Source organism: Penaeus japonicus, unplaced genomic scaffold, assembly GCF_977035675.1.
Source record: "Penaeus japonicus unplaced genomic scaffold, GWHDUDI00000001_assembly GWHDUDI00000014, whole genome shotgun sequence".
NCBI lineage: Eukaryota > Metazoa > Arthropoda > Malacostraca > Decapoda > Penaeidae > Penaeus > Penaeus japonicus.
Genome location: NW_028234416.1, coordinates 9401593 through 9414092, shown reverse-complemented (window position 1 = coordinate 9414092; position 12500 = coordinate 9401593). Strand labels below are relative to the sequence as shown.

The 12500-nt window shown below is 50.4% G+C and overlaps 1 protein-coding gene across 2 annotated transcripts in view; it reads right to left on the bottom strand.

Moving 5' to 3' along the window:
* Positions 1 to 12500, bottom strand: part of LOC122248288 (zinc finger SWIM domain-containing protein 5) — a 206151-nt gene that overhangs the window by 27724 nt on the left and 165927 nt on the right. For both annotated transcript variants that reach the window (XM_043008206.2, XM_043008215.2), the window contains exon 2: positions 11569 to 11776. In XM_043008206.2, the coding sequence (XP_042864140.1) occupies positions 11569 to 11776 (208 nt within the window). The remainder of the gene's footprint in view (positions 1 to 11568; positions 11777 to 12500) is intronic.

Genomic DNA, 12500 nt, shown 5'->3' with positions numbered 1-12500 from the left:
GAAATCTACCTCAGCAACCATTGATCTTCAGAAGAACCACTGAACTCAATCTTAAGAACCATTGAACCCTATCTCAGCGGCACACAGCGCAGGAAGCCCTAACGAACCGGCTCTCTCGTTGTGGATTATCTGCCTCTAAAACCGGCGATTAACAAGAACTTACGAGATTATTCCGTTGCGATCAACCAGTAATTCGCTTCTCGACTCCAGATCACTAAACACAGGCGGGGAGGCTGGTCAGTAAACCACGCGCGAGGAAAGAGGACAGAAGAGAGAGAGAAGGGGCAGGAGAAGGTGAGGGAGAGGGAGAGGGAGAGGGAGAAGGAGAGAGAGAGAAGAGGCAGGAGAGGAAGAAGGGGAGATCAGAAGGGATGGATGGAGGGAGTGAGCGAGGGAGATGCAGGTGGAGACAGACAGACAGACAGACAGACAGACAGACAGACAGACACACACACACACAAACACACACACACGAAAGATCGCGGCTTCATTAGCGCGCAGCCATTTTTCCCACTTGGCCAGCCGGGAGAGCCGGGAGAGCCGCGCACCGGGCACGCAAACAACGCTAAATCATCTTCACAAGATACAAATTTCCACACTGAGGAACGAGCCATTAACACAGACGGAACTCAACCATAAACAACCATTAAGACGCTAACAACCAGCCTGTCTGATGACCCGGGTACACGACGCGCCCGGGGACGACGGCCGGGCGTGGGTGGCGCGTCGTGGGTGGGAGAGAGGCCTTCGGTGTGGGCGGGGCGTGGGCGGGGCGCGGGTGGGGAAGCCAGATGGCTGTGGGTGGTGCATCTTCATTTTTTTTCACCAGGTATTTCACTGGTAATTCCTCTCTCTCTCTCTCCCACTCTCTCCCCATTCTCTCTCTCTCTCTCTCTCTCTCTCTCTCTCTCTCTCTCTCTCTCTCTCTCTCTCTCTCTCTCTCTCTCTCTCTCACTCTCTCTCTCTCTCTCCCAACTGGAAGGGGAGTAATCATGGGTTTGGAGGTGGGTGGGTTGGTTAGCGGGCGGTTGGGTGGGTGGGTGTCGTGTCGTGTTGAGAGGATGGGCGGGGGGGGGGGGGGGCCTTAGTGCGCGTTTGTCGTAACGATTTCGTTACAATATAAATAATCATAATAACAAGACACTAGTATTAATATCAAATAATAACAGTAATAATAATAAAAAAGAAATAACAACAATAATAATACCAATAACAATACACCTTCCTCCTTCAAACAGCCCTTCATCAACACCCTCCACCCCCCTCACCCCCACCCCCTTCGAAGTCCAGCCGAAGAAGCCGAAGGAGCCGAGAGGACCCGACGGAGGCGCCGCTTCAGAGCCGAGAGGACCCAGGACTTGGGCCCAATCCCACGCACTCTCCCCGCTTTCTTCATTTTCATGCTAATTTTTTCATCTGCATAGAGATGGCTTGTCATCCTCCTCCGTACTTAGGATGTTTACGCAATGGCTGAGCTCTTTCGTCGAGCTTTCTCCGCTTCCTTCTGTTCGGGCGGTGGTGGCGAGAGCTCCCTTCTCGGGCGCTTGTCGTGTGGTTGGGAGGGTGGGAGAGAGAGAGGGAGAGGGAGGAAGAGGGAGAGGGAGGAAGAGGGAGGGGGAGGAAGAGAGGGAGGAAGAGAGGGAGGAAGAGAGGGAGGAAGAGAGAGAGAGAGAGAGAGAGAGAGAGAGAGAGAGAGAGAGAGAGAGAGAGAGAGAGAGAGAGAGAGAGAGAGAGAGAGAGAGAGAGAGAGAGAGAGAGAGAGACTTTGACTTTGACGAGTTTATTGAGACAAGTGATTACGTACATCTCAAAAGGATGAGGTAACATAGGGAGAGAGAGAGAGACAGGAAGAGGGAGGGAGAGGAAGAGAGCGGTGTAAAGGACGTGGGGTATGGAGAGGGAATGGGGTATTGAGATGGAGAGGGAGAAAGAAAGAGAGGGAGGAAGAGAGAAAGAGAAAGAAATAAAGAGTGAGAGAGAGAGAGAGAGAGAGAGAGAGAGAGAGAGAGAGAGAGAGAGAGAGAGAGAGAGAGAGAGAGAGAGAGAGAGAGAGAAAGAGAGAGAGAAAAAAAATGCAGAATCACAAACATCCGCAAATTTACACCTGCAAGTCGCTGCACTAATCCACTTTCGTTGTATACCGACTTAACGCACGTAGTCGACACCATGACGTGCCAGAATGCGTTTAAATGCTGTTAAGTCTTGTTTGCAGAAATTAAAACATTTTTTTTTATTTCATCATTTGACTTTCCGGGTTTGAAAAAGATGTCGGAGCCTTTTATTTCATTTCCGTCAGTCACTGTTGATGCCGTCACTTGGTTGTATGCTAATGCTATCGTTTCCGGGATAGAAATACAAGGGAGTGAAAAAGGATTTCAAAAAAGGAATCAAACAGAGGGATGATAGGGGTCAGGGAGGGAGGGAGAGAGGGAGAGAGAGGGAGAGAGGGGAGAGAGGGGAGAGAGAGAGAGAGAGAGAGAGAGAGAGAGAGAGAGAGAGAGAGAGAGAGAGAGAGAGAGAGAGAGAGAGAGAGAGAGAGAGAGAGAGAGAGAGAGAGTAGAAGAGAGAGAGAAAGAGAGAGACGAGAGAGAAGACAGAGAGAGAGAGGAGAGAAGAGAGAAGGGAGAGAGAGAGAGAGAGAGGAGAGGAGGAGAGAGGGGAGAGGGAGAGAGAAGAGAGAGAGAGAGAGAGAGAGAGAGAGAGAGAGAGAGAGAGAGAGAGAGAGAGAGAGAGAAAGAGAGAGAGAGAGAGAGAGAGAGAGAGAGAAAGAGAGAGAAAGAGAGAGAAAGAGAGAGAAAGAGAGAGAAAGAGAGAAAAATAGAGAGAGAGGGAGAGAGAGAGAGTCTATGCATTTGGCATCGGCATGGCGTTTGTTTGTGCTGGTATCGGTTAGTATTAAAGGGACAAAGCCAAGGGGGAATAAAGGTCGCCGCGCGATTTCTCTGAAATTAATGCTTATTTCCTTCCCCCATACCACCCTCTTCGCTCTCGCTCTCCCTCCCTTTCTCCCTCCCTCCCTCCTTTCTTTCTTTCTTTATCCATCTATTTTTCTATTCCTTCCTTTCCTTCCCTCCCATTTCCTCCTCCACCTTCTCCCCAAACGCCCCACCCACATATACAACCTAACCCCACCACCCCCCACCCTACCCCTCCTCCCTCCCCTCCCTCACCCCCCCCTACCACTCCTCCACTACAATCACTCACTTTTCACACTCACTCACTCACCCACCCACCTACCCTCCCTCCTCTCTCCTTACCTCTCCCTCCTTTCCTCCCTTCCTTCCCTCCACCACACAAACAAAACATCCACCCTCTCCTAATGATCATGTCCTCCCTTCTCCCTGCCCACTTCATTCAGCCCACCCATATGCTTCCCTCCCTCCCTCCCGTCCTCCCTCCCTCCCTCCCTCCCTCCCTCCCACCCACCCTTCCTCCCTCCCACTCACTCACTCACTCACCCACCCACCCACCTACCCTCCCTCCCTCCTCCTCCATCAATCCCTCACTTTACATTCTAAACCTGCTTCCCACACTCCAATTCCCTAAACCCACACAATTATCACCCACCACCCACTCCCAATATTCACCCACCTCCCTCCCTCCAATCACTCCAACACTCATCACTTCACTCTCCCGTCCTCCCTCCCTCCGCGACCCAGGTCAACACTAGCAACAAGGTCGCCGTAACTAGGCAGGGAGCATCAGCGTCTCCGTCACGTGAAGCGGCGACCGACCGACCGAGCGACCGACCGCCTTCTGCTTGGGCCATGACCGTGAACCCCGACGAGCAACAAGGGCACAACCGCCACGGGGGAGCGAGGCAAATGACAAGTTGGGTTCCCCCACCTTTCCCCCTCTCCCCCCTCTCTCTCTCGCCGCTAAACGCGCCCCTCGCAGTCTCTCCTCTCCTCTCCTTCCTCCGCCCCTCCCCCTTTTTTGCCTGGGGGGGGCGGGGGGCTGGGCGGGGGGTTGGGGACGGGGGAGGCTCATGTGGCGGGGGTGTGGGAGGGGGGGGGTGGTGGGGGGGGGGGGGTCGGGCCTCTCCTTTTTTCTCTCCTCTCCTCTCCTCTCCCTCCCCCTCCCCGGCCTCTCCTCTCGTCTCCTTCCTCCTCCTCCCCTTACCCCCCCCAGGCCCGCCATCTCCGTCTTTCATTCTATTTTTTCTTATCATTATTATGTCTATTTTGTCGCTTGATGAACCACAATGTGTTACATGGCTGTATCTTTTTTAACTTTTTTTGAGGAGGGTGGGGCAAGGCTGGATAAATTACCTCATATAACGAATAACATCTCATTAATATCTACACATTTCAAATAACGTATAGAAGAAGAAATGGGGATAAAAAATCAATGAAAATAAAACTTGCAGCGTTAATAACGAATTACAAATTAAAACTTTTACGCTTAGTATTTTAATATTAAAAATACAAATATTTACCAAAAAACAAAAAAAAAAATTTATTATAAAACAAAACACAAATTCTCTTAAAAATTTAATATTAATAACACTCATTTATATTCCTTAACATTTAAACTTTAAATATCTTAAAAAACAATTATTATTTATTTCTCATATAAAATTTATTTCTAATTATATTATTTTTTTTTCCCCCCTCTTCTAAATTTACTTTATTTCTTCTTTATCTATACATAACTAAATAAACACACACACACACACACACACACACACACACACACACACACACACACACAGACACAGACACACACACACACACACACACACACACACGCACACACACAGACACACACACACACCCCGCCGCACCACAAAGGGGCAAGAGCAAAATGGGACAATATCGCCCCGCGATCGATACCCCGAGACAATACAGCAACAGATATCCCACACATGATCCCTTTATTGGAGTAACACGTGCAAAACGCTGCGAATATAAATATGCAAATATGGTCTCTATATACGGCTGGCAAACAGATGGTAATAAATGAATGAAATAATGAATGGAGGAATTGAATATTAATTGAATAATGATAATCCCCCCAAAAAAACAAGTTATGTAAACACCTTTTCATTCGCGAAATAAGCTAAGAATGTCGAACATTTTCACTCACACTAAATCAAGATATCTTAGTTCCTTGACCTTACACTGTGAGACGATACGACCTACGCCTCCAGCTCCTCATAATCCCCCTTCCCCATTCCCCTTTCCTCCTACTCCTCTCTCTCCCCCTCTCCCTCTCCTTCCCCCCCCCCTCTCGTCGTCGTCGTCGTCGTCGTCGTCGTCGTCCTCCTCCTCCTCCTCCCCTCTCACCTCTCGAATTTCCATGATAGAGAGGCGCTGATAGTGAACACCAGTTTCACCTGAACTCTCCCCCCAAAAATCAATCGGTGAAACAAGGCTTCGGCAGTTAATCCTGGCAGACTCCCAATTTGGGTTCATAACTGCCTTACCCTCCCACTCCCCACACCCCTTTGTAATAACTTCTGCCAGATAACTAATAATTCCCCCCTCCCCCCCTCCATGCCAGACTCGCCTAATAACCTCACCCCGTCTGCCTCCTCTCTCCCTCTCTCTTTTCCTCCCTTATACCAGCCCTATATAAGGCGTCCCCCACCCCCACCTGATTCTAGGACACTGCCTTTCCAATCCTCTATCCTAACACGAGCCATTCCCTTCCCTTCCCTCCCCTCCCCTTCCCTTCCCTTCCCTTCCCTTCCCTCCCCCCTTCCTTTCCTTTCCTTTCCTCTCCTTCTCTTTTCTTCTCTTCTCTTCCCTTCCCTTCTCAGAGCAGAAGCAGTCCCATTCCACAATACTGCCCGGCCTCTAACAACCTCTGGCCCCAAACCAAATGTGTTTGAGTTGCGAGGCCCTTGCATACACGAACGAACGAGGGGAGAGGCCGAGGCTCGCTCTGCCAAAGTCTTCCGTATCTTTCCCCTCGCTTGCTTCCTCCTCTTCCTCCTTCTCCGCCAATCACGTGATTCCCTTCGTCCGCCCAAGGACCTCCCACGTAAAGGGCAGTTATTATAACGGAATTATCAAAATTATTAAACTGAAATTAATTGAAGCAACAGCTGCCACAATCCGCAGTTTCCCCTCGAATATCAAATGTCACTTAGGTCCCTTTTTCCCTCATATGCAAGAGGCAATCTTTGTGCAGCCACAGGGGTAACATCGATCCTCAAGGAAACAAGCAATTTCGGCCCTTCGCGCCCCGTGCCATAGAGCCGATGTCTGGAGGAAGCTTGGTGCCCCTTTCCCCAAACCTCGTAATCGTTTGTTTTTGCGCTTTGCTGGTGGGAACACAGTTGAAGGGGATGGAGCCTTCCGCAGCTTAAAGGGAGATGATCCAGAGCGCCTGTCGCTGCCACGCACGCTGCAGGCCCCGTCGGCGAGGATTTCTCCGGTTTAAAAGCTCCGGCCGACTCGACCGCCAGCCGCTCCTCTGCGTGTGGCACCGGCCCGCCAAGCCGTTGAGACAAGGTGAGCAATCATTCGACTTCGGGTTTTGTCACGGCGACGGAAATCCAAAGGCGATCAATCCCTGCTGGCGGACCGGCCGCTCCCCTTTAAGCCGCGACGAAGCTCGGGGAGAGAGAGTCACGCGGAGCGAGGCGCGGAGAGGGAGAGAGAGAGAGAGAGAGAGCCTGAGAGAGAGAGAGGGAAGAAAAGAGAGAGAGCAAAGCCAGAGCAAGAATTGCTCTACCTCTGAGGTTACGACAGAAAAAAGGAGAGGAGAGAAGGGAGAGAGAGAGAGAGAGAGAGAGAGAGAGAGAGAGAGAGAGAGAGAGAGAGAGAGAGAGAGAGAGAGAGAGAGCGCGCGAGAGAATGAGAGGATAGTGGAGAGCGGAGCGCAGAAGGAGAGATGAGAATATGTAGCGGGACGAGAGAGAGGGAAGGATGGGAGTGGTATGAGCCTGAGAGGGGGATGAGATGAGAGAGAGGCGCGGAGTGGGGACGGGGGGGGGAGTGAGCGAGCTAGGGAGCGCGAGAGGAGTGGAAGCGGAAGCGACCGAGAGAAGGAACGAGGAGAGGGAGTAATGAGGTAGGAGGGAGAGAGAGAGAGAGAGAGAGAGAGAGAGAGAGAGAGAAAGAGAGAGAGTTGAAAAAGAGAGTGAGAGAGCGAGAGAGACGGAGCGAGAGCAAGAGAGAGAGAGACCGAGAGAGAGAGGAGGGGGAGGGAGGTGGATGCACAACACGAAAGCCGAAGCTCTCTCCCCTCTGCGGAGTTCACGACGAGCTGTCAACTTTAATGAATGAAAGACTCGGTCACTGGTAAGACTATAGCAAGGGGCGGGCGGACAGGAGAGGCGAGAGGCGTAGGAGTTTGTCACCTGTTACTGCTTTGTCTGTTTGTGCTTGCGTCCTGGCTGTGTCTGTCTGTCTGTCTGTCGCGTCGATGTATACAGTTTATATGCATATGGCTGTGTGTAAATGTAATATATATATTTATCATATATATATATCTATATATATTTATATATAATAATATATATATATGTCTATATCATATATATTATATATTACATATATATAAATGTATAATGTATGTATATATATATATATATATATATATATATATATATATATTATTGTATATAAATATATGTGTTGGAGTGTGTGTGTGTGATGTGTTGTGTGGTGTGGTGTGTGTGTAGTGTGTGTGTGTGTGTGTGTGTGTGTGTGTGTGTGTGTGTGTGTGTGTGTGTGTGTGTGTGTGTGTGTGTGTGTGTGTGTGTGTGTGTGTGTATATAGATAGATAGATATATATCGCTCTTTCTCAATCTCTCTCATCCTCTCTCTCTCTCTCTCTCTCTCTCTCTCTCTCTCTCTCTCTCTCTCTCTCTCTCTCTCTCTCTCTCTCTCTCTCTCTCTCTCTCTCTCTCCTGTCAAGTTCGTGACCTGGTTTTCTTTGCGCGACACTGACCTGGATGCAGTCAGCGAGCAAAGATCAGTTGTTCCTCCTTTGACCGACTAACTAATACGCTGTGTTGAAATGCATTTGCGCCTAGTTGCAGTGTTGCAGAGCGGTGCTTGTCGGCCGGTTGGTGCCGAGGATCCGACGGGCAAATGAAGATCTCTTGTCTCGCCCTTCTACAGGTGGTTCCTTCGCTACAGCTGGCTACGTTAACCCTTCCGGAGGTCTACTTCAGCGCCGTTGGGTCTCTCGCTCCCGGTAGCTTCGTGCCGGAGCCATTCCGCTTCCACCGACGCCTCCTTTCTCCGCCAGTACCTGGATCATCGGCGTCAACACGTCCTTCGGAATCAGCTTAACTGACTCCGTTGCGAAATCGTTCTCGTGCTCGGAGATCCTGCGACTGCCCGGACGCCCGGACTATCAATGACCTTATCGACGCCAGTGCCATCTTGCCCTTCTCTCTCTCTCTCTCTCTCTTCGCCGCTCTCACAGACCTATCTCTCAATCTCTCTCTCTCTTCTCGCTCTCTCTCTACTCTCTTCTCTCCTCTCTCTTCCCCCCCCCCCTTCCCCCCCCCTTTTTCCTCTCTCTCTCTCTCTCAAGGATCCCGAGCTCCCCTCGCCCTCGCTTGGCACTCTCCTCGTGCTTCCCCTTGGCCTGTCCCCTTCAACACTCGCCTCTTCCCTGTCATCGAAACTGTTTTCCTTGCGCCAACTCTCTCTCTTGTCCTTCCTCTAAAAGCTTCCCCTTGTGCTGCTCTGCTCGTCTGCCTGCACCCCGCGCGCTGCCTCGGATCCATCTCGGGTTTGAATCCTTCTGCCTGTTTACCCACGTTTATCATATCTCTGTTCTGCTCCTCCCTCTCCCTCTCTCTTTCTCTCTGCCTCTCTCTCTTTCCCTCTTTCATCCTTTCGCCCTCCCCCCTACGCCCTCAGCTCTCACAAGACACCACCTCTCCTCTCCTCTCCTCTCCCGCATCTTCCCTCTTTCCCTCCTCTGCCCCACCCCTTCTTTCCTTCCCTCCTCCGCCCCTTCCCTCGTTCCCTCCGCCGCCCCTTCCTTCCTTCCTTCCTTCCCTCCCCGCTCATCTGTGACTGGCCCTTCCCCTCCTATTAGCTTCCAGCGAGGACCTCTCCTCCCTCGTTCCCATAGGATCGCTCTAGCTTCCTCTAGGCAGCGTAAGAAGGACTTGCATTATTGACGACGGGGGCTCGAGGAGAGGGAGAGAGAGAGAGAGAGAGAGAGAGAGAGAGAGAGAGAGAGAGAGAGAGAGAGAGAGAGAGAGAGAGAGAGAGAGAGAGAGAGAAAGAGAAGACCTACGTAGCGACCTGCGTTTCCTCTTCTCCTTCTCCGTGTCTCTCTCTTCATCCCCTGTCATTGCTATTGGTAATTAATTATCGATTAATTATTGTTATGTTGCTGCAATGATAATCAACACCATAATTACCATCAGCGTTGTGTTATTATTTTCTTCCCCTTCTGCCCCTCCCTCCTTCCTGCCCTCCTCTCTCTTATCTCTCCCCCCCCCCCATCCCCTCACACACAGACCAAACTTTCTCCAATTAAAAACCGATTGAAAGGTCCCCGTCGCCGCGATCTGTTTTCGGCGGCCGATGAATATTTGAAGCGAGTCCGCTATTGATCGCCATCGGAAGTTTGACTCCCAAGTATGTAATATTCAAACGGCCGCCGTGTATTATGGATGTGAAAATACACTCGGGTTAAGGCTACATACATAAACGCGGGCCCCTCTGCTCGAGCCAGTTAGGAGGATACGGAGAGATGTGGACACACACATACGAAAGAGAGAGAAAGAGAGAGAGAGAGAGAGAGAGAGAGAGAGAGAGAGAGAGAGAGAGAGAGAGAGAGAGAGAGAGAGAGAGAGAGAGAGAGAGAGAGAGAGAGAGAGAGAGGGAGGGGGGGAGAGGGGGGGGGAGAGAGAGAGAGAGAGAGAGAGAGAGAGAGAGAGAGAGAGAGAGAGAGAGAGAGAGAGAGATAAAGAGAGAGAGAGATAAAGAGAGAGAGAGATAAAGAGAGAGAGAGATAAAGAGAGAAAGAGAGAGAGAGAGAGAGAGAGACACGGCATCGACAATACGTCGGCAACCAACGACCGGAAACCCACGGAACTGCAAGGTGCGAAGGGAGGCGGCGCGTGACGGCGAGGACGAGTCTCACCCTCGCGCGACGTCGCTTTCCTCGCTGACGGAGCCGCTGACGATACAAGCGCTGGCCGAACGCTCACCTACATCTTCGAGGAGGCGGAGGGGGGGGGGCAGAGAGAAGGAGAGGGAGGGCGGATGGAAGATGAGTGAGAGAAAGAGAAATAGAAAGAGAGAGAGAGAGAGAGAGAGAGAGAGAGAGAGAGAGAGAGAGAGAGAGAGAGAGAGAGAGAGAGAGAGAGAGAGAGAGAGAGAGAGAGAGAGAGAGAGAGAGAGAGAGAGAGAGAGAGAGAGAGAGACGGAGGGAAAAATAGCCCGACGCAGGAAAAGAACACTCGAACCTCGAACCAAGTAAAAAAAAGGGAATAAAAAAATAATAATAATAAAATAAAAACCAAAAATACCCCCTAAAAAAGACACGCCATTCCGACGGATTAAATTCCCTCGCACGGCAACGGAAGAGGCGGCAATGGGCATGAACTCACGAGCGAAAACAGCAAGCAAGCATAAAGGAGACACACGCAAGCAGGCGAGGCAAATGGCGTTCGCTCCCTCGGCGAAGGCAACGCAGCTAATGGGCGCGTATGTGTCACCGAGGATGAAGGGGAGGGAGGGGGGGGAGGGGAGATGACAGGGAGGGGGGAAAAGGGGGAAGATATGAAAGAGGGAAGCGAGGGGGAGGGGAGAAGAGGAAGGGAAGAGAGTAAAGTGAGGGAGGGAGAGAGAGAGAGGGAGAGAGAGAGAGAGAGAGAGAGAGAGAGAGAGAGAGAGAGAGAGAGAGAGAGAGAGAGAGAGAGAGAGATGGACATTAAAGGGAATGACAACGAAGAACAAGTAAACACCAAGTAGTCACTCCAATGGAAAAAAATGAAAAACGTCGAAACAAAAAACGATACAATAAAAAAACGAAGAGAAAAGATCAAGATAATGAAAAAGGAAACAAGAAACGGGGGAAAAGGAAAATACTACAAAATGAAAGTCAAAAGATCAGGAAGCCGTCCCCCCCTTCCTCCAAAACTTTTTTTTATGGGGAGGTGCAGTTTTCATCAACCCAGTGAGTCAACTAACCTAATGTAACGCATTGTCACACACACAGAAGATTGAAGAGGAAGAGAGAGAGAGAGAAAGAGAGAGAGAGAGAGAGAGAGAGAGAGAGAGAGAGAGAGAGAGAGAGAGAGAGAGAGAGAGAGAGAGAGAGAGAGAGAGAGAGAGAGAGAGAGAGAGAGGGGGGGGGGGGCAAAAAACAAAAACAAAAAACAAGAACCCAACCGGGAGAACAACTGAGCTAAAAGAAAAAGAAAATAAAGAAATAAAAGAAAGTACATAAAAAAAAACTTCCTAAACACCAAGAGAAAGAGAAAGGAAAAAGACAAAAAATAATGATATACAAACAAAAGGAGACAGACGGAGAAGACAAAGAGCAAGAAAATGGACCCACAAACAAACAAATACATAAATCGATCAATAACTACATCAATAAACAAATACAATACGGAAAGAGGAGACCACTTACCTGTCGAACGATATAGAGACTTGGCACTTTTGAGGGGCCGTTGACGTGGATGAGGTGGTGTTGGTGGGTGTAGTGGTGGTGGTGGTGGAGGAGGTGGTGGTGGAGGTGTTGGAGGAGTCGACGGAAGTGGCGGGGGGCGTGGCGGCGGCGGCAGTGAGAGGGCCCAGGGTGCTCCGGCAACTCACCACGGTGCCGGACAAGTGGAAACCTGGGGGGAGGGGGAGAGGAACAGGGGTCAGTCAGAGCACAGCCGGGGGACGGGGGGAGAGGGGGGGAGTGTCAGACGCCAAGGGAGCTACTCCTGCTGGAGCTGCTGCTGCTGCTGCTACTGCTGCTGCTTGGCGCTGGGACTGACTGCTTCAGGAACCGACTGCTTGGCGCCCTGACTGACTGTGTGGTTGAAGGTTTGACTGAAGGCTCGACTGACTTCTCCCTGCTTGGTCTGTGTGATGTGCTGGACCTCCTCCGCTCAAAGAGAACATCCTAGGTCAAGGTAAGGTAGTCAAAGAAATAGAAATATATACGTAGACATACACATGCATACTCATACACATGTGTAAGTGTATCTGTCTGTCTGTAAGTGTATCTGTATGTGTATTCAATATATATTTCAATGCATGTCAAATACACCATACATGTAAATATGAGAAACAACACTCTTTAAATGCATAAAACACGTACGGCAGATTTTCCCCTATTCCATCGAAATACGAAAGCCCCCCCCCCCCCCGTCTTTCGAAATGACCGCCGGCCCGCTAAGAGTGAGGAGGAGGGGAGAAAGGTCACCGAGGGAGGTCATGAAAGGTCATGGGGAAGAAGAAGAGGGGGGGAGAGGGAGGAGAAGTAAGGGGAAAGACATGAAGAGAAAAGAACGGGGAGAGGCAAATGGGGGAGGAAGGGGGGAAGGAGAAGAAAAAGACAGGGGGACTTCC